Here is a 21,559-nt window from a genome sequence, read left to right as displayed (position 1 = left end):
ATAGATTTTCAACGGGATTCAGGTCAGGTGATTGGTTGGGCCCTTCTAACAGCTTTATTTTCTTTCTCTGAAACCAATTGAGAGTTTCCTTGGCGGTGTGTTTGGGATCATTGTCTTGCTGAAATGTCCACCCTTGTTTCATCTTCGTCATCCTGGTAGATGGCAGTAGATTTTTATAAAGAATGTCTTGGTACATTTGTCCATTCATCCTTCCTTCAATTATATGAAGTGCGCCAGTGCCGTATGCTGAAAAACAGGCCAACACCATGATGTTCCCACCTCCAAACTTCACCGCTGGTATGGTGTTTTTGGAGTGATATGCTGTGCCTTTTGACCTCCAAATATGGTGTGTATTAAGGCATCCAAAGAGTTTGATCTCATCTGACCAGACTATATTCTCCCAGTATTTCACAGGCTTTTGTCTAAATGTTGTTGAGCAAACCTTAAACGCCCTTTAACATGCTTTTTCTTCAGCAAGGGAGCAAGTCTTGCATGGTGAGCGTGCATACAGGCCATGGCGGTTGAGTGCATTACTTATTTTCTTAGAAACAATTGTACCTGCTGATTCCAGGGCTTTATGGAGCTCTCTACAAGTGGTCTTTGGCTCTTGGACAACTCTTCTGATAATCTTTTCACTCCTCTGTCTGAAAGCTTGCAGGGAGCACCTGGTCTTAGCCAGTTTATGGTGAAAGGTTTCCACTTCCAGATTATGGCCCCAACAGTGCTCACTGGAACCTTCAGTAGTTAAGAAATGCTTCTGTAACCAATGCCATCAGTATGTTTTGCAACAATAAGGTTGTGAAAGGCTTGAAAAAGCTCACTTGGTTTACCCATCATGAGAATTTTTTTTGTGTGTGGCACCTTGGTAATGACACTTTTTTATAGGCCATCAGTTGAACCAGCTGATATTAATTTGCACCAAGTAGTAGGATTGCTTTCTAATTACTGACAGATTTCAGCTGGTGTCATGACTTTCCATGGCTTTTTGCACCTCTCTTCCTTCATGAGTTCAATACTTTCCCCTGTGTCATTTCTCATTATTACACTTAATTTATGGACATCTATGGTTTGATTTCTTTGCATGTGTGGATTGGATGGGTTGTTACTGACATCTGGTGAGAATTTCATGTCAATAGCACCTTTAGAAATATATTTACTTAGAAAATTGGTGACGTGTTCAATACTTATTTCACAAGCAGCGTGTAACATACACTTCGTGTAAAATTTGAGTGATGTAGCTTTGGAGGCCTCAAACGCTTCCCTGTCACCACTGTGATGAACAATTCTGACTCGGCAAGTTTCTTTAGAAAGGAACATTTCTGAATGACTGTTTACATCTTAATGAATAAATTATGCACACAATTTCAGAGTTCGGTGGAATTCGTGGTAGAAATGTAATTTACACTGAATAACATTTAATCCTGCCTTCCGGCCAATGATGGCTTGGATAAGCTCCAGCACCAGAAGGTGAAGCGGTTTAGAAGGGGTGGGTGTGTGTGTGTGTGTGTAAATATAATATTTACATGTCGCTTTGCAGTACTGACAAAAAACACTCTGTAACCATAACAACGCAGCACTAGCCTGGCTTGCTATTCTAACTTAATGAGACGAACACTAGTATATCATATAGTATATTATTATTATTATTATTATTATTATTATTATTATTATTATTATATCATATATTGACCTTTTATATAGGCTCGCTACTGACGGAACTAGATTTCAGTTGTTATGAGAAACTGCCACTCGGTGAAAATACTTCTCTGAGTGATTGGTTGTCCGAGAAAAAAAGTGACGTCACTGTAGATTTCTGAAAAGTTTGTATCCGACTGCACCACAAAAGCGTTTTTACTGTTTTTGCAGGCCTCTATGGAAACAGGCGGTGGTAGTTATGGGGAAAATAAGGTTGCGTGTGAACACACCCTGGAGTGGAACAAGTTCACTCAGCAGAAGTGCAGAGAGCGCTTAGCCCCGCCCATCGCCTCGCTGTACTTCCCTCTCATTGAATATTCATGATTCCGTCATTGGCTTAAGAGACTCAGGTATGGTGACGGTCGCACAGCTGGAAGTGTGCAGCGAGAGAGAGAGAGCTGGCTGGTTGTCTGGTTGGATTGGTTACATTAGTAACGGGTCCCCTGGTGTACAGACAGCACAACAGCAGACTAGACGTTCAGACTTCGGGCGTGCTCAGGGACGAACTACGAGGCAAAAGGCGAAGTAAGGTTACACAATACTGGTCCGTTAAAAAAGGAGCAGCATCATGTTCACTTGGGTAAATAAGGAACAGGGCGGAAGAAACAAGGACGGCGATATGTTTCAAACAGTGACGGAGGGACTTCAGAGTCTCTATACCAAAAAACTGCTGCCTTTAGAAGAAGCCTACTTTTTCCATGACTTCCACTCGCCGGCGCTGGAAGAAGCGGATTTTCAAAGCAAGCCAATGGTGCTTCTGGTTGGGCAGTACTCCACAGGCAAGACTACTTTCATAAGGTAATAATACCGTTGACTCTTCGCAGTTTACGAATTAACGTAATTACAGAGTACGTTAAAAAAGACTTGCTCGAGGCGGACAGTTTCCACTCAGAGAAAAAGCCGAGTCATACTGTGTCACCACACCGAGCAAACGGCAGTTTATCACCCGTATGTTCAAAGAGTTAGTGAAGGGTAAATTCCCACTCTAGGCTCTAAACGCCACCTCACAGTAGCCCCACAGTCTGAAGCAGGACCGAGGGCATAAACAGGGCGCCTTTTCTTCATTGCGTGCGAAATAAACCAAATGCTCCCTGCAGGGCTGCTGTAAATTTACAGCATTTATTTTATAGTAAAATGCTGGTTTGCTGTTTTACAGGAACATACTGTAAAAGTTGTGGGATTTAGATCGGTTAATTGATTAACAATAACAACAGGGTATACAGTAAAACACATTTACTGTGAATATGCAGTGCTTTACTGCTACCTCTGCCAGGAAATTATGGTAAACGCTGTGATAATTTTTGTTAACTGCTGTGTCTGATCCACGCATAACTGCTGATTTGATAACTGCTGTGCCCGATAACTGCTGTGTCTAATCCACTCGTACCAGCACAACACACACTAACACACCACCACCACCTCAGTGTTACTGCAGTGCTGAGAATGATCCACTCCACCACCCAAATAGTACCTGCGGGTGTCCTAACCACTGAAGAACAGGGTAAAAGGGGCCTAATAATGTATGCAGAGAAACAGATGGACTACAGTCTGTAGAACTACAAAGTGCACCTATATAGTAAGTGGAGCTGATAAAATGGACAATGAGCATGCCTGATCGGTGTATATGTACATTACAGTGCTAAGCAAACTACATTACGTCTATGTGCGTGAAAGCCTATAGGCTATAGTCTTGATTCTTGAGCACTCAGAAAACAAACACAGAAGCCATTATGTGTATTTGGGCCTGAAAATCAAACAGACTGTGTGTGCGCTCTTGTTATCTGGGTGAACATTTAACAGTTTAACAAGGAACAGGGCATGAAGAACTACCCTGATTGTAATCACAATATATTTCCCTACCCTATTCCAACCTTCTTTTCTCACTCTAGTGAAGAAGATCTGGGCTACTTCCTTAATTTGTCTGACATTCAGTGTTTCGTTTCCCAGAAACGAGAACCTGTTAATACGATTGAAGACCTAGTTATAGGCTTTCAGGTCTGTGCCTGGAAAACTCATAGCAAGTCTTCCTTTCTGAGAAACCTTCTTCTTGCAGGATATGGTGATTAATGTTGTAGCTAGGAAGTTGCAGGAATGACGAGGTTAATGAGGAGGTCTCAATCTGTTTTTGTATGTTAACATCTGCACAAGGGAGTAAACTGTAATGTCGTCTTCTATCCAGTAATGGCCTTGTCTTAAAAAGGTGCAGTATTTAATGAGTCACCATTTTAGGGCCAGTTTCCCAGATATGGATTAAGCCTAGTTTTTCACTGAGCCATAGTGCTGTGCCAGAAGTGAACCAGCACTGGAGGCTTAATGTTGGTCTGGAAAAATGGCCTATAAAGTGTGAGCGGTCACATCACTGGTGTATGCATTTCATTTGTTAATCTCTTATTTCAAAAACCCACAGAATGATTTCTGTTTTAAATTACTCAGAGTCTGTTGTGAGTTGTTGCACCCTAATCTGACCCTCACCCCCTTCATCCATGCAAAAGAATAGAAAGTTAATAATTAATTAGTTAATTTTCTCCTAGGATTTGTATTTTCTTAGTTTTTTTTAGGAGTACAGTTTACATTAAATGTATGATTTTTGCTGTTTTACTCAAGTTGTGCTCCCATTTAATTTCTTTTGGAAACTAAAACCGCATAGCAGAATATTTGCATATCCTCATAATTTTGAGTTTGTTGTGAAGTTTCCAGTCAACCACAAGAAAATCAGAATTCTAGTTTTTAGTTCCTAGAAATCATTGTAGTCTATCTGAAACTATTTTAACAGGCCAGCAAAAAGTGCAAATATGATATCTTTTATATAAGCATTTTAAAATAAAGTGCTTGTTATTTTTTTCTATGGATTTAGTTCATCAAAGGAGTACTTTAGGTTTTCAAATAGTCTCTTTTGACACTTACTGAAGATAAATGTAGAATGTGAATGCTCTTTCTTTTTGCTCCTCTGGCTGTAGGTATCTCCTGGAGCAGGATTTTCCTGGTATGCGGATTGGGCCAGAGCCCACTACAGATGGATTCATCGCTGTTATGTATGGGGACAACGAGGGGGTTGTACCTGGCAATGCTCTGGTTGTGGACCCCAAGAAACCCTTTCGCAAGCTCAACGCCTTTGGGAATGCTTTCCTGAACAGGTAATGATAATGTAAGGTTTCTTTTCTAATTGTCTGTCTAGATCTTTGGTTAGTATGTTTCCTTAAACATGCCCATCCTTCTGGTAAGCAGTTCATGGTGATTCATTCTCTGTGTTGATTTGGTTCATGTATTATGGCTTGACAAGTTGTAAGTTAAGTAAAACAGAAGAGATCTGAGTGATGTTTGCTAGAGATGTACAGATTTCCTGGGCTGATAGTTTTTGTGGCCCATAACTGATCATTTTATTGTTTTGCATTTCAAAATATCTACATGAAGTGCTGTGAGTGTAAGAGTAATTAAAACACTAATGAAGGTTCACACAGTGTGTGTGTGTGTGTGTGTGTGTGTGTGCTTATTCTCAATATTATTTATGGGAGAGACACATTTTATGTTATGTTTTTTGCGTGCTTGGCACCTCGATTGTAATACGCCATGAGTCTTTTGTGCAGAGGCCCTGTTCTGTTCAGAGAGGTAGCCTACATCATGAGCACTTTTGTTCTCTGCTAACCAAACAGACCAACCACAGAACCAAACAGTAGGTAAGACAGGCCTTCTGTAACAGTTGATCGAAAATTAGGACATAAATATGAAGCAGCTTATTTTTAGTTTTTCCTAGCCGCAACACAGTTGCTGGTTAACAGTGTTAGTTAAACTTTCTGCCTGTATCGAAATGATAATAGCACAGCTGATTGACAGTTACAATGATGTTGTGCCTTAGCAGCACTGTATAAATTATAAATACAATAAAACGGCCAAGAAATTGAAGACAATAAGGTGCCCTTTTTTCGGCATTCACAGAGTACTATATGAATCCTCCTCAACATTACATAGCTTAATCATTCAGTTTACTAATCTCAGTAGAATAGAAATATCCACCACTAACTGGCTGTACATGTGTCCATGCAAGTGCAAGCACACGCAGGATGCCAACTTATCTGTAGTAATTATCAGCAGAAATTCCAATATTAGGTAATAATATTGATTACATGTTCCATTTATCAGCTAAAACATACTGATTGCTAATATATTTATCAGCACAAGGGTTTTCCTTGCTGTAGCACACCTTCATGATTCAGCTCATGAAGTACCTGACCGTTAGCTGTTATAGAGTTAAGTCCAGTAAAACACTGAACTGCAGTAGGTCAACTGTCAGTGAAATAGTTACCCCATATTACCTTTCTTCACAGTTCGCAAGGCTGTGTGCCTATTTGAATATCTAGAGTACGGGCATGGATGCACACTCACAAGTGGTAGATGGTGTAACAGGATTGACGTCTCCCTGAGCTGTTGCCAAAACAAGAGTTTTCCATGACTATGTATTCTGGCACTGGCTGTGCCCGAGGAGACGGCTTTAAATGACCTGTTTGGAATGTGTGATGTCCATGGAAGGTTCACAATTCAAATGAAAAGCACAAAAACATCAGTTTATTTGTTGCTCTTTGTGGTTTGTATACTTATCAATAGTGATCTTCTACAATGTTGATGATTTTAGATTATTTACTTTTATAATAAATAAATATTAAAATGAAACATACCAGTGCAGTTCCTGTAGAAGAATGCACTGCTACTTGTTATGTTCCCTTAGTACACTCCATTGCTTCCTTTCCTCATGGCCTTTATGACTTAATATAACTGGCACCACTTTCCATAAACAAGTTGTGGGAAGTGGTTGGATCACGCCTTTTTAAGCGATAGTGGATGTTGTTTGCTGTGCTTTTTTTAATGTTTAACTTTAGCAAGCAGACAGTTGGGGGAGTATTTTTTCCCCTTGTTGGCTTTATATTTATGTCCAGGGGAAATGGGTTAGTGCTTCTTTGACAGTCACAGTTACAGAGGTCAAAGGCACACTTGACAGAAAACATCTCTTCTTTCCAGAGGAACCTCAAACAATGCACTTGTTTCCTGTGGACCAGTCTGTGCGTCATACGATGGCATATTTTGGAGCGACAGTGATTTTTTTTTTAAAATTTTTTTTTTTTTTTTAATTTCTTTTTAATCTTTCTTGCTTGAAACAGTCCCAGTTGATTAGACCAGTCTAGTTAGGTATCATTTTCTAAAGAGCAAAACCTAAGTGAGCTATTTCTCATTTTATCCTCCTTAACAGTTTCAGTTGGTAGATGTTGCAATTTCCTCTTTCCTAAAAATCATTAAAAAAAGAGTTAAAAGAAAACCTAAACACATTTGATAATGTTTGTTAGTTGTTACACACAAAAAGGATCTCTCTAAAATAAAGTATAGTGGGAATGATTTGAGGTACATATATCATTGTTAGGATCACTGGTTATGGAAAAAAATGTGTTGTATGCAATTTTTTTTCTGATATTTGATTATGCGTCCCCTTGCTTTAACAATGGCACGAGTCCTATCAGGAACGGACTAAACAAGTCTTTTGAGACAGTTTCATTGCATTATATCCACTCTTTCAGAACCTTGGTGCACATTTCAGCTGGAGTTCTGTGTTTTTTTTTTTTTTTTTTTTTGCACTTTACCTGCTGCATCAAATTTAGAACTGGCGATTTTGATAGTTAATTAAAGTGTTCCATGATATTTATTGAACCAGTCACACACCAACACCCCACAGTTCTCATCATGGAGTGTGATTATGACAGTGCTGTGTTCTGTTAAGACAAAACATTGTTGTAGAAGAAGGGGCTAAAATGAACTTGGGTAATCCTTACCTGACAGGATTAGCACTGGTCATTAAGGCACATGGACATGTAATGTAAAGCATAAGAGAAGAAATGATATGTGTGACCAAAGCCCTATTTGGAATGGATTAATTTATCAAGGGAATGCCTGTTAAAGTCTCCTCAGTGATAAAATTCTCACATCCAGAAGGCAATAAAATTACTCCAGAACAAGCAGGTTTCTTGTGGGTTGAACTTTTTTTAATAATGTGAATAATAATATGATAATGTGAATACGTATGTAATGTAATGAGCCTGCAGAATAATAATAGAATTGCAGAATTGATAACACACTTTTTCTTTTTTCTCTAACTCCAGGTTCATCTGCTCTCAGATGCCCAACCAAGTCCTGCAGAGCATTAGCATCATCGACACGCCGGGCATCTTGTCTGGGGAAAAGCAGCGCATTAGCAGAGGTTAGTAGAAGCAGTGCACAATCTGTCAATGCTGTTCTTGAGTCTGCCGTGTTGCCAAAATTTTGCTCCTTCTTGTTGGGTTCACTTTAGCAAGTGAGTGCAGTAGTCTGAGGATCACACATGCAAGCTGTGAGGATTCAGCTAAAGTGTACGCATAAAATAATAAAATCTGCTGTCTCAAGCACTGATCATTCTTCTAGCACGGCCTTCTGAAGTGTTCCTATTGACATGTTTGCTAGAGGCCAGCATCTTGTTGGCAGGGAAAGGGGTTACCTCAGGTCAATGAGCTCTTAATGCATTGTGATCAGATGTCACATGACCAGCCAGCTAGCCTGATGACATTATATGTGCTTGACAGAGTCCTTCAAAGATCTACACCAGAGACTAATGTTAAGCTTCAGTCCCAGGGGACCTCAGTCCAGCCCAGTTTTGAGGTTTAAGAATTCACCAAAATATGCTGGTCTCCAACTCTCCAGGGCTGAAATTGATCTCCACAAAAAAATAATAAATCAGATTTGCCACTGTTACATTGCTAATGAGAATCTGTGCCATTCCTTTAATGGAGGTTAGTTTTCACCAGTTTGTTGAAAGATATTTTGCCATACAGCTGTGATTCAGGCGCAGTCTTTGGTCATTAGTTTTAATCTCGGTGAACAGATGCAAGCCTGCGTCTTTATAAGGAGGCATCATTTCCGTCTCTGCCTTCCATCCTGTGGGTACAGCAGGATGAACGTAACAGCCCAAGCAAAGGGATGTCACCATTTGCTGTCAGCACTTCTCACTTTCTATTCCTCATTTCACAAGTCTGGTTTGATCACCCACCAAAAAACAGTGCACATCAACTTTGATGTAACTACTGCTGTGCTTAAAAGAAGAAATTCTGGCATGCCTTTATCTCTCATAAACTGTCTTCTGCAGCTGTTTTTCCCACGGTTAGCCTTGGGGATGCTATGCGCTGCACAATTTTTGTATTTTCCCCACTGTTATTCACCTGACCTAGCTTCTTAATTTGATAATGAGTTGAATCAGGTGTACTAGATGGTTTACCAGGACTGGGATTGGCAACCACCTATTTACAGGTTCTAAAAGACCATCTATAAAGTACACTGTATGATTATGTATCAGACTGTGTCATCCAAGCTCTGGTCTGGGATCATCAATGATTTTGAATTTCAGAATCATCTACATCTTTGTTCACCATTCTGCACACATATTGTTTTGTATAATTGAAACACTGATTCCAAACCTCTGAGCAGTAGCTTCTAAATGTACTTTCTGGTAAAGTTACACTCATGCTGCTCTTACAGGTATAAATCCTATGTGCAGGGGTATTACCAGTGAGGAAATAGTGAAACAGACTAAAGGGGCCTTGTGTAAGTTTGTTTTGGTGTACAATTTTTACACTTTCACAGATCCCAAATATTTATGGAAAACCACGTAGTTAATGTAAATACTGGATCAGTTTAGACTGGGAAGGGTATAACAGCATTTGTCAAGCGAGATGCTAATGAATGATGCATAGGGTTTTGAAGTAGCATACTTGGTACTAGGTACAGCATATTGCACTAATATAGCACTGTTGTCAGAAGAAGAAAACCTTGTATCTCCATTTTTAAATGTTTTTCAGTTTTTGACAATTTTTAAAAAATAAATAAATAATTGTCCTTGATGAAAGAAAAGATCAAAAATCTGGTTCCATTGACTTACATTGAAAGTAGGGCACAGCCAGGGCAAATCATCATATTCTGTTTTTATGTTTTACACAACGTCCCAACTTCATTGGAATTGGGGTTGTAGTACCTTCCTCTGAAAAAGGCAAAGCTGCCTGTGGTTTTCTGGGTCTTGTCTTGTACAGTTTCTGTTGTTGAGGTAGTTGCAAGACTTCTTTGTATAGTAGACTAGATCCTGTGTAGTACAGCACATATTGTGATCTTCCTGGTCTGAGCTCTAATGCTTCCATTTCAGAGTATGAAGCTGAGGAGAGAGGTTTATAGGGGCTGAGTACAATGCAATTCTTTTCTCAATCCCCTGATCGATGATTGTTTAATATTTATCAGGCATTTTGGAGTAAGCTGACCCCAGAACAGCATTCCTCTGAGACATTTGATAAATATTCGCCATTGTATTTACAATATTATACAATACAATAATATAAAACAGGTTTTATCTATATGAAGAATAATCTAGAGCAATTTGCTATAGCAGTGTTGGAAGGCTCACCCAAAGACGCTTAATGGTGTTTCTATTTTCTCTCTCAATTGTGGGATCAAACCCTGTTGTCCCATAAAAATCTACGATTTAATGTAATTACTACACTGACAGAAAACTTCACCTTACAAAAGTGGATTTGGAGAGAAATGCATTTTGGTGATCTACTGTATTAGTCTGACAGTGGGCTTAATGTATCAATACTGTTTTTAAGCCCAAAATACTATGATATAATGTATAATGTTTTCCCTCTGACTCCTAGAGCAGCACATATTGTCATTTTGCTAAAGATTAGGATGTGGTTACCACTGTGGCAGCAACCTCACCATCTCATATCCACATGCAACTTGTTCAAGGTTATTTAGGTTGTTTAAGGTAAAAATAATAACACTAATCTAAGAAATGAGGTATATGCAAAGTCAGAGCCAAAGCCTGATAAATGCGTTGTGAGTTGTGCTTAGGCATAGGAGCAAGCCTTATCTTACAACTCCAGGACACGGCAGAGGGTAAGCACAGGGTGGTGCAGGGTGGAAGGTCTGACGCAGGTTACATCAGGGTACAGTGCTGCGCAGTCGTTCACCATGCTACTCTGGAGTGGAGGAGTAACAGTCCATGGGCGTTCCACATCTGTTCCTGTTTTAAGTCCCTTCAGCCTAGGCTAAGTTGCCCCTCAAATCCATTGATGATTCATTGCTAAAGTGGATGAAGTCAGCTAGTTACATACTTTATGATTTAAGTGCCTAGGATGGTTTTAAGTTGTGCAGCACTTTTTCTGTAGGTACGAAATGTTTGTTAAGAATGAATGTAGCCGAAGAGCTCTTGTTAGCTTTCATGTGTTGGGATGTTCACATTTTCTGAGTATTCCTTTAAAGTGTTACTTTTTAAGAACCGTTTCAATTGAGTACTGATTTAGTGATGGTGAAGAGATTTTTTCCATTGATATACATAGGCATGCCTTTTATAAAGAGCCAGTTTCCCCCAATTAATTTACCAAAGAGCGGCTTTAATGGTTCCCACACTTTATATAAAAAAAAAAGAAAAGAAAGAAAAGGCTCCTCCTTTTGGAAGGACTTGGCAGCATTTCCTAACATTTCTCTAACCATATGTAATCCATGTCATTGTTTTTCACAGCATAATTTCCTCATGGCTGCTAAATAGTTGGATGAATATCTTATTACATTATAATCTGAGTACATCACAGTATGTACTGAATGGCTGTACATGTATTATATTGTGAACAGTTTTTGACTAAAAACCATCTTTTTTTTATATATATATATATATATATATATATATATATATATATATATATATATATATATATATATATATATATATATATAAGCAGAAATTATGTACTACCTGAAAACTATCTGTGGCTCTGTATCTTTCCTCCCTCTGAATAAGACTCCCTTGTCCCTTCTAAAAGGGGAAGGCGTTATTACCCATTTAGAGGGTGAAATACATTTAGTAGTTTGATTGCAGAATCAAAGGTAGCTTCTGTTACAATGACAGTAGTTCTTGATTGAGTGCTCTGAAGAATCAGAAGAATATTTAGTATATGTTGTTTATGTGCTGACCAAGCTTGTATCTTCTGATCTAGCGTGTTCTGATCAGGGCTTGCACTGGGTCCCATTTGCAGCTCAGTAGCCAGCTTTTTCTAGTGTTTATAGACTAGTATTGCTAAACTGCTTCATCAGTTTAACAGAGTTAAATTGGATGGTTATGTTAGAAAGGAAGCCCATGAGTTTTCAGTAGTCAGTGAAGCATGTTTCCAAATCTTATTGTATGTCATTCATCATAAGTGGCAGCAATTAAACATGTTTTCTGTTTATTGTCTTACACTGTATTGTCTTTACCAGCAGTCTCCTAAAAATAAAAGGAAAACAGAGAACAGAGAAAAACAGGGATCCCCACCAGTTGAACCCCCTGGTTAAGACCATTATGACTAATCACACCATGCCTAATCAGGCCTTTCTACAGCACTGGAATTGTATTGAAATGCACAATCTACACAAGGTTGCAAATAATTATTGCGAGTGCAACACACAGTTTCCCAGACCCAGATTAAAGCAAAGCTTAGATTAAAAGGAATTTTCAATGTTTTACTATTGGTACTACAATTAGTATAATTGTATAGTATATTAGTATATAGTATATAGATAGTATATTAGTATAATTGTCCTTAATGTGCTTCAGCACACAAAGATCTCTGGATAATTTTCTGTCCCTGGTCCTACATCCATCTTTTCATACTGTATTACAGTGGTTCCACCTGATCCAACTAGTCAGTTAATTAGCAAGCTCATCCAAAGTTGAAGTGGCTGTGTTACAGCAGAAGAACACAGAAAATGTAAGGTTAGGAACCTTAATCTAACCCCAAAACACTTGTAATGCATACATAAAAGATGTGGTGCGTTGAATATACTTTAAATGTGTAAAAAAAATTCCATCACTTTTTTCAGTACATGCTCCTTTTAGAAATGCTACTTTCTCTTCCACAGGCTATGATTTCTCCGAAGTCCTGCGCTGGTTCGGTGAGCGCGTGGATCGTATCATCCTCCTTTTTGATGCCCACAAGCTGGACATCTCTGACGAGTTCTCTGAGGCTATCAAGGCCTTCCGTGGCCAGGACGACAAGATCCGCGTAGTCTTGAACAAGGCTGACCAGGTGGACACACAACAGCTGATGCGGGTCTACGGGGCTCTGATGTGGTCCCTTGGCAAAGTGATTAACACCCCAGAGGTGGTGAGGGTCTACCTGGGCTCCTTCTGGGCCAAGCCACTGCAGAACACAGACAACCGTCGACTGTTTGAGGCAGAGGCACAGGACCTCTTCCGGGACATCCAGGCCCTGCCACGAAATGCTGCTCTACGCAAGCTCAATGACCTCATCAAAAGAGCTCGACTTGCCAAGGTCAGCAAGCTTTATTAGTTGTTAGAGTAGCTGTGAACTTTACAGAATCTTTGCCATGTTGTCTGTATTGTTTGAAGCAGAGTGTCCCTAATCCTGTTTGGTGGTACCCCTGCCTTGCATATGTTTGTTTTCACTACACTGCATGCTACAAAAAAAAAAAACGCTGAATGTTGAAATCTTTGTATATGTTTGCCCAATTAATTGTTTTGTTGATTAGTTAAGTGAAAATATCCACAGAGTTTATTTGCTAAATTTAACATATTGGGGGAAAAAAAGTGGCCTGTGCAAAAGTTCTGACACAATTTATAGGCTTTATTTTATATTATTAAGAAGAATAGAAGATCACTGCTGTCGGAAGAAAACCTCCATTTTTGACATTTTCAGTTTTTGACATTTTGAAAATACCTGTTGCCTTTTGCATTGTATGTAAAAGAAAATGAAATGACCCAAAATTATTTGGTGAAAAAGTCTGGTTCCCTTGACTTACACTAAAAGTAAAGTAGGTTTTTTCCTTCTCCTGTAAAGTTCTCATTTTGGAGATATGAGGTTTTCTTCTGACAACAGTGATATAGTGTATATACACTGCTCAAAAAAATAAAGGGAACACTTAAACAACACAATATAACTCCAAGTAAGTCAAACTTCTGTGAAATCAAACTGTCCGCTTAGGAAGCAACACTAATCAATTTCACATGCTGTTGTGCAAATGAAATAGACAACAGGTGGACATTATTGGCAATTAGCAAGACTCAGTCAAGTCAGTAATGGTGTGGGGTGGAATTTCTTTGGAGGGCCGCACAGCCCTCCATGTGCTCACCAGAGGTAGCCTGACTGCCATTAGGTACCGAGATGAGATCCTCAGACCCTTGTGAGACCATATGCTGGTGCGGTTGGCCCTGGGTTCCTCCTAATGCAGGACAATGCTAGACCTCATGTGGCTGGAGTGTGTCAGCAGTTCCTGCAAGATGAAGGCATTGAAGCTATGGACTGGCCCACCCGTTCCCCACACCTGAATCCGATTGAGCACATCTGGGACATCATGTCTTGCTCCATCTACCAACGCCACGTTGCACCACAGACTGTCCAGGAGTTGACGGATGGTTTAGTCCAGTTCTGGGAGGAGATCCCTCAGGAGACCATCCGCCACCTCATCAGGAGCATGCCCAGGCGTTGTAGGGAGGTCATACAGGCACGTGCAGGCCACACACAATACTGAGCCTCATTTTGACTTGTTTTAAGGACATTTCATCAAAGTTGGATCAGCCTGTAGTGTGTTTTTCCACTTTAATTTTGTGTGTGACTCCAAATCCAGGCCTCCATTGGTTAATAAATTTGATTTCCATTGATGATTTTTGTGTGATTTTTTTTTTTTTTTTTTTTTTTTTTTTTTTTTTTTTTTTTTTTTTTGTCGTCAGCACATTCAACTTTGTACAGAACAAATTTTTTCAATGAGAATATTTCATTCATTCAGATCTAGGATGTGTTATTTGAGTGTTCCCTTTATTTTTTGACCAGTGTATATTATATTTTATACATATGGCATATTATTTTTATTTTTTTTCATCATATAAATATAAACTGTACACTAAAAGTTGCAGAAAAGTGCCATATTTACGTTTGCTGGATGTGTAAACTTATTTTCCCTTGGAAAATCAAAAGAACATATCATTGACATATATTTGAGCATTCAAATATAGCTTTTAGCCATAATTCTCTTTCACATTGCCAGCTATGAGCTTAAATGCTTATTTTGTGCTTAAATTCAGACTATTATAAAGAATACTTGCTATAAATTAGCCATTCTGTATCAGGGCAAATGTCCATTTCAGATAATGCTGCCCTCTGCTGCTGTGTGTCACAGCTGTTTTGTCTTGCATTTGATTGTGGTACAGCTAGTGTTGTTTTTGGCTTAACTGCACCATGCAAACCCACTCACTCTCAATGTGCTGCCTGGATGTGCCGAGAACAGCACATACATCTGAGCCCTTCCAAAAAATCCATTTACGGAGTTACCGCCTACAGCACCTCTTATCTCTTCCGCAATGTTTCCCCAATCCTGCCCAACAATCAGGAATCCTGGAGCTCTTTGCATTCCTTCCTAGTGTGTGTAAGCCCATGTGAGTCAGTTATGTGCATGCTTCCATCCCTGAAAGGGTCTGGTGTATCCCCTTTCCCTGGTACAAGGAATGCTATGATGTGTGCTAGCATAGTAGAGGTACAGGTCTTTTTTTCCCTCTGGCTTCCACTCTCCTTTACTCTGCCACTCATTGTGTTTACACCTCTTGGGCCGGTCGCTGGACCTTGGCTGTCCATGGAAGGAAAAAACATGGAAAAAGCCTGGCTTTATTTTAGTCCCCCCTTGCAGCATGCTTCCTCTTTATTAAGGAAAGAGGTGTGTAAACACAGACATTGTTGACCATTCTTTTGGCAAGGGGCAGCCTCAAGGCGGACACCAGTTGATAACTTCAGATTATGTAACCAGTTTTGGGGAGCATGAGGTGAAGACCCTTTGGAGCATAAAACAAAAGCTATCTCCATCAATCACTGAGACTGACAGCTTCCTGGTGATAAAATAAAGTCTACAAAAGCAATCGATCATCCAGAGCATAGTTGATATCTCCGATTTATCATATTTGGGCAGGACATTCTGTTGTGTTCCAAGTTTTAATCTCAAATCCCAAATCTCTTAATCTCACACACCACATATTTATAGTAGTAGGTTACATAAAGGGTTATTTAAATCTAGGATGACCATGTGCTTGAACTTCACTAATCCTGCTATATTGTTTTATATGCTTGTAGGTGCATGCTTACATCATCAGTTACTTGAAGAAAGAGATGCCTTCTCTGTTTGGAAAGGAAAAGAAGAAAGAAGAGCTGATTACCCACCTACCCGAAATCTACCAGATCCTGCAGAGGGAGCACCACATTTCGCCTGGAGATTTCCCCAATGTCAACAAGATGCAGGTAAACACTGTAATCAGTCGTTAAAAAGTTGTTATTTAATCATTCAATCATGCCCTTGTTAGGTTTCCCATCAATACAGTGGATTGCTTTTGTAAACAAAGTTGCATTTGTAAACAAAGTGAGGCAGTACAGGTAATCCTCTACTCTTAGTTCCAGTAAAATTCAACATTTTTCAGCCAATGTGACATCCTTAAAATAGCTCTATCCTGGAATTCTTGATCACATTTCTTTCGTACTTGGAAAAGTCCAGAAATTTAACACAATGCATTGTTTTGCTGCAGCTTCTCGTGAAAAATCTGTTTCAAAAGAGCTCCTCAAGTTCTAGTTGTGACATAGTTACTTTAGAAGTTATCTAAAATGTACTAATTTGCATATTCTGGGCTCAAATGGATGCGCAAACCAAAAAATGGAAAAGTGTACGTGCAAGATTGTGCAAGAAGTCAAACTGTTGTGAGTCAGTCAGCCAATGGCTCTTTACACCGTATACCAAAACTAGAAAAAAAATGTCCCTCCTGTCATGTTTACAGTGGTAATGTTTGCAATGATAATATTCCAGCAAACGTCAGGTACTGTACCATAGTTATACCGCTTTTTTTCTGTTTTGTTTTTGTAAGCTAAATATATTGTAACAAGCTAAATTAGTAAGGTAGTGATGGTAAACCAAGCTTTTGGCAAACTTGCTAGATTTGACTGCTTGTTAAATGAAAGTTTCTTCTTTGTCTTCTTCTTCTAGTTTTAGTTCAACTGTGCATTATAACTTTTAAAAGCAGATGATAAGTTATTCTCTGTCCCTTCTGCAGTCTAATCAAGAAGTGCTGTCATTACATGCATATAGAATGGAATGTAGACCGCCCATCAGCAGTCTAGGTTTTGGAAAAAGCTTACTTCTTGGCTCATGCATGCTAATAAGACTAGTTAGGTGTTAAAATCTAATATTGAATAACAAGGAATGCTTCAAGGGTAATATTTCAATCAATACCACAAAATTACTGACTTTTGAAACATTTGTAGCCTGCTTGCACAGTCTGCTGGTAATGTTGTGATATAGGGAGAGACTCGTCAGCAATTCAGAGCAGCAAAACATACAATTGTCAGCATATTGCTGCTAATTTTTTGTAATTCATACTTCTTTTCTTTACGAATAATACGACGTGTCCAGGTAATTGTGATCTTGTTTATTGATTGACAACAAAATGGCCGTTTTTACATCAGTCATAGAAGCGTGTCTAGAGAAACCTTTTAACACATTGTCTGTATCAGTCCTTCTGACATAGCAGAGCATTGGTGAAGGCAACTTAATGAATCTTTAAGCTTCTCCAGTTTAGACATCTGTAAGAATATTACTGAACCTGGGACAGTTTTAGCAAACTGCCTAAGCCAGTGTGCCATCAACAGTGGGGTTTGATTCTTGAGGAGGACAGCAGTTCTTGTGTGCTGAACAGTGGGACCATGTACTGTAGTCTTATCTGAGGATGTTTACACAACACCAGGCATGGCAGAGGTTAGGCCCATGTTACCTGCTGTGTTGTAGAAACCACTAAAAATACCAAACACTTCTAATCTGAAGTTTTCCACATTATTTGCCAGAGGAGAAAGTGCCAGAAAAAGTTTTGATATTTTAGTGTTTCTTAAATACTCAGAGATCTTTGAATACTTTATCTTGATAATGATAACTTTTGGTACAGTAGTTGATTGCTACTGTGCAATAGAATGCAGTACAATGAGACATAAGCATAGGGCTCTCTTAAGATTGGACAGTTTCCAGGTAGCACTTAGAAGATACAGGCTGAGCTCCAAATAGATTTACCTTCAAAGCCAAGCATTGATTATCATTTGTACAGTCTCGGATATCTCTAAAAAAAGAATCAATTCAGTGCGTGTTGACTTTCCCTTTTGCCTCCTCTACATAGGTTGTTTGCTTTGCCTGCATTATCAGCAAAGCAGGAAAAAAGCATTACAGTAAATAAATCAAGCAATGAAATCTTACTTTTATAACCCCTTAAAATCCCAGGCTTTTTACATACGAAGGCTTATTATTCAACAACTACAGGGACCTCAGGGCAAGCTGGTGTAGCTATTCTTAGGTTAAAGAAGTGTGTAATAAAACTTTGGGCCCACTGGTGGTCCCTGGCCTTAATTAAAAGGGTTTAATTTGTCAATTCTCTTATATCTGTTAATACAGGAACAGCTCTTGCACTATGACTTCGGCAAGTTTCCCTCCCTGAAAATAAAGCTCATTGAATCAGTGGACAAGATGCTGAGCAACAAAATCTCAGGGTTGATGACCCTGATCCGGGAGGAGGAGGGTAAAATGCCACCTCAAATGGTGACTGGCGGTGCGTTCGAAGGCTCACAGGATGGGCCGTTCGGCCATGGCTATGGTGAGGGCATTAGCGCTGGGGCTGACACTGAGGACTGGATCGTGAGCCGTGATAAGCCACGCTACGATGAAATCTTCTACACTCTCATGCCTATCAATGGCAAGGTGACCGGTGTCAATGCCAAGAAGGAGATGATGAACTCACGCCTGCCTAACACTGTGCTCGGGAAGATCTGGAAACTGGCCGACTGTGACAAGGATGGCATGCTGGATGACGAGGAGTTCGCTTTGGCTCAACATCTCATCAAGATCAAGCTGGAGGGTTTCGAGCTGCCTTCAGAGCTGCCTCCACACCTGGTGCCTCCAGCTCACAGGAAGAACTCCACTGCAGACATCCTGTACAACCACCAGGAGGACTGAGAAGTTGGTGTGTATGCTCCAAAGACAAATGTTCATATGTAAATACCAGCCAGCAGTACTGACTGTTACCAGGTAACCAAAAATGCCAAATGTAGCTACCAGTGAATGAAATGTGCTACCAACTGACATAGTTTTGCATTCTTTAGTGACACAACTCACCATTCATTCACAAGTCTATCATTTGATATGTTTTATTATGTTGAAGATAATTTGACAGGTTTTACATTCCCAAGGCTCTTTTGATGGAAGTATTGGTTACATATCATGGTTACTTTGACACAGTGGCTGAAACATAATTTCAAGTCTTTTAATTAAACCAGTGATTTTGGTAAAGGGAGGTGCAGCATGCTGTCCCATGATGACAACTTCTTTAACTGGTCATTTGGTGTGTACGCACATTGTACATACACACACTGTATATGTTTCTGGTAGTTCCACACTAAAACCATTATATGAATGTATAGCAAGTCATATTTTTCAAGCAAGTTTCTTTCCCCTCAAATACAACAACCACATAGCTTAGGTTATGGCACCATCTTCTTTAACTTAAGTCACATCACCTTTCATCACCTTACCTCCCAAAATGGTTACTTTACAGGAAAAGGAAAAAAAATGTTGTATACCTTTGACGTAAGTTAAGGTAACAATATTTTTTTCTAAGCCGTTTAGAACCAGATGTATTGGTCCATTTATCATGACATTCACACAAAATAGATAATTTTATATATAAAAAAAGAAAAATACAAAGAAGATACAATGTACAATGATGTTGTAACCTGTTACTTTGGTAATTATCTGCCTGTAGGAGTGGGCAGTATGATCATCACTGTTGTGATCAATTATGTCATTATTTGCTTTTGTGAGCCTAGAGTGGATACTGTCAGTACTTCTAAAACAGTGAACAGCTACATTATGTTCTGGCTGCTGTTTATGTGTGGTTTTGTGGCATTTGTTATTCTTTCAAATGATCAAACCTTAGAAAAACAAAAAATCATTACAACCTTTAATGTATCAATATTTTACATTGTTAGGCTGTTATTTTTAATGCAAATGAAAGACTTTAATACTAAAATTAGGCTTTAATAGTTTAATGATCTTAAGGTTGACAATCAGCGTGCACTAACAGCATTACAGACTCTAGTTGACGGTTGTTGAAGGACTTTACATTCCCATGAGACCTGCCACTGTTCTGAATTATTTTTTGTGCATAATAACTGACATAAATGTTTCATAATATGTGAAAGTGGATTATGCATAAATGCTCTGTTTGTACTTCTTTATGTGCTGTACATGGATGCATTAGTTAGTTTTTTTAATGTTGCAAGTCTTATGTTAATGCTGCATTTGAGACTGAACATTAGCTTGTGCACTGTTATATAAATAGAAAAGTAATTAAATAACCCCTCTGGGTTTCTATAAAAACATTGTCAGTTTGCTTCAACATGGGATGTGTACAGAACAGAGGACACACTGAATTATAATTATGATATCTACAGTGCTATGTAAGATTTTTTTGGCAAAGCTTTATGGTCTACAAAAGGCTCTCAACGTCGTCACATTATAGAGTTGCAGCATGGTTTCTTTCAATTCGTCATCTGTGAAAGCTTAGACATGCTACCTTTCTCATTTTGATCATTCATTCCTTCCAGTGTTATATCAGACACTAAATACATATAAGTTTGGACAGTTATTTCACAGCATTTCACAATAGTTCTTTAAAACAGCAGTGTCAGTTTTACAGACCTACATTACTCATTATTTGGAAACATTATATGCTTGCAGTATTTCTTTTTAAAAGAAAGTGCTTTCAAGTGTGGATATTTTTCATTTTGTGTTGATGATGAGAAGCACTCTGACGACACAGAATTAAATGTCAACAATGAGGTCATCAGGTATGTACTTAAACTGGAACATTTTTCATTATTTAAGGAAATTTTAATGAAGTGGGCTCCATGTTTACAAGGAAAATGTGTTTTTTGTGTCTTTTTGTTTAATGAGACTTAATAATGCAGCATATTTCTTCTGATCATTAAATGACTAAAGACTTTATTATACAAATGATACTATAACATAGTTATCTGCCTTTGTCTGTCAGTCTTTTATTATAGTTACAATCATAATTCATTGGTGTAATGTTATGATAAATCAGTAAAATGTAAACAACTCGTACTAATATGAAAAAAATTACATAAATTATTACTAAACCAAAATAAATTATTACTTTAACCAAAAGTTAAATTTGTGTGTTTCTGGTTACTGTGCACTCAATAATCAAGATCGAGTCTACTGTAAAAGCCTTATTGTTAACTAATATTGGCCTTTATGACTTTTTTATGTTAAGTATTTTTCACTGCAAACTGTTAATGTAAAGAGGTAAGATTTCGGTTGACCCTTTTTAAATGGAACAAGGGAATGAAGATAATAAATACTATTTAAAACACTTGTTTTTCTGATCATTTCTTTTCACTTTTTACACTTACAGTTTGTGTTTGTGATTAATTTTTATTGAAAATTTGAAAATTGATGGTTGGTGTAAATTGAAAATTTAAGGAGAAATATATCTCTGCTGTCAGAAGAAAACCCTGTATATCCAAAATGGTAACTTTACAGGAAAAGAGAAACTAATTTTACTGTAAGTCAATGAAAACAGACTTGCACTCAATGTAAAGGGCAACAGACATTTTCAAATTATGCGAAAAACTGAAAAACGAAAATGGAGATACAAGATTTTCCTCCAGCAGCAGCAACATGTGTGATACAAAGGCATACAGTCGTATGCAAAAGTTTGAGCATT

General features: G+C 38.6%; 1 protein-coding gene across 1 annotated transcript; it reads left to right on the top strand.

Moving 5' to 3' along the window:
* The first annotated feature begins 2,040 nt into the window (after positions 1-2,040).
* Positions 2,041-21,205, top strand: ehd4 (EH-domain containing 4). Its single transcript, XM_017703311.2, has 6 exons — positions 2,041-2,493; positions 4,653-4,829; positions 7,836-7,933; positions 12,646-13,058; positions 15,861-16,025; positions 18,208-21,205. The coding sequence occupies exons 1-6, from the start codon at positions 2,264-2,266 to the stop codon at positions 18,763-18,765; spliced, it is 1,641 nt and encodes a 546-aa protein (XP_017558800.1). The 5' UTR covers positions 2,041-2,263; the 3' UTR covers positions 18,766-21,205.
* The last annotated feature ends 354 nt before the right edge of the window (positions 21,206-21,559 follow it).

This window comes from Pygocentrus nattereri, chromosome 10 (genome assembly GCF_015220715.1).
Source record: "Pygocentrus nattereri isolate fPygNat1 chromosome 10, fPygNat1.pri, whole genome shotgun sequence".
Classification (NCBI taxonomy): Eukaryota; Metazoa; Chordata; class Actinopteri; order Characiformes; family Serrasalmidae; genus Pygocentrus; species Pygocentrus nattereri.
The sequence above is the reverse complement of the archived record's forward strand: the minus strand, read 5'-3'. Positions and strand labels throughout refer to the sequence as shown.

Bases quoted from the DNA above. Each gene is read 5' to 3' on its own strand.
- ehd4 (XM_017703311.2), top strand. From the start codon at position 2,264: ATGTTCACTTGGGTAAATAAGGAACAGGGCGGAAGAAACAAGGACGGC. The intron at 4,830-7,835 runs GTAATGATAATG...CTCTAACTCCAG, and splicing joins GGGAATGCTTTCCTGAACAG to GTTCATCTGCTCTCAGATGC. The intron at 16,026-18,207 runs GTAAACACTGTA...CTGTTAATACAG, and splicing joins CCAATGTCAACAAGATGCAG to GAACAGCTCTTGCACTATGA.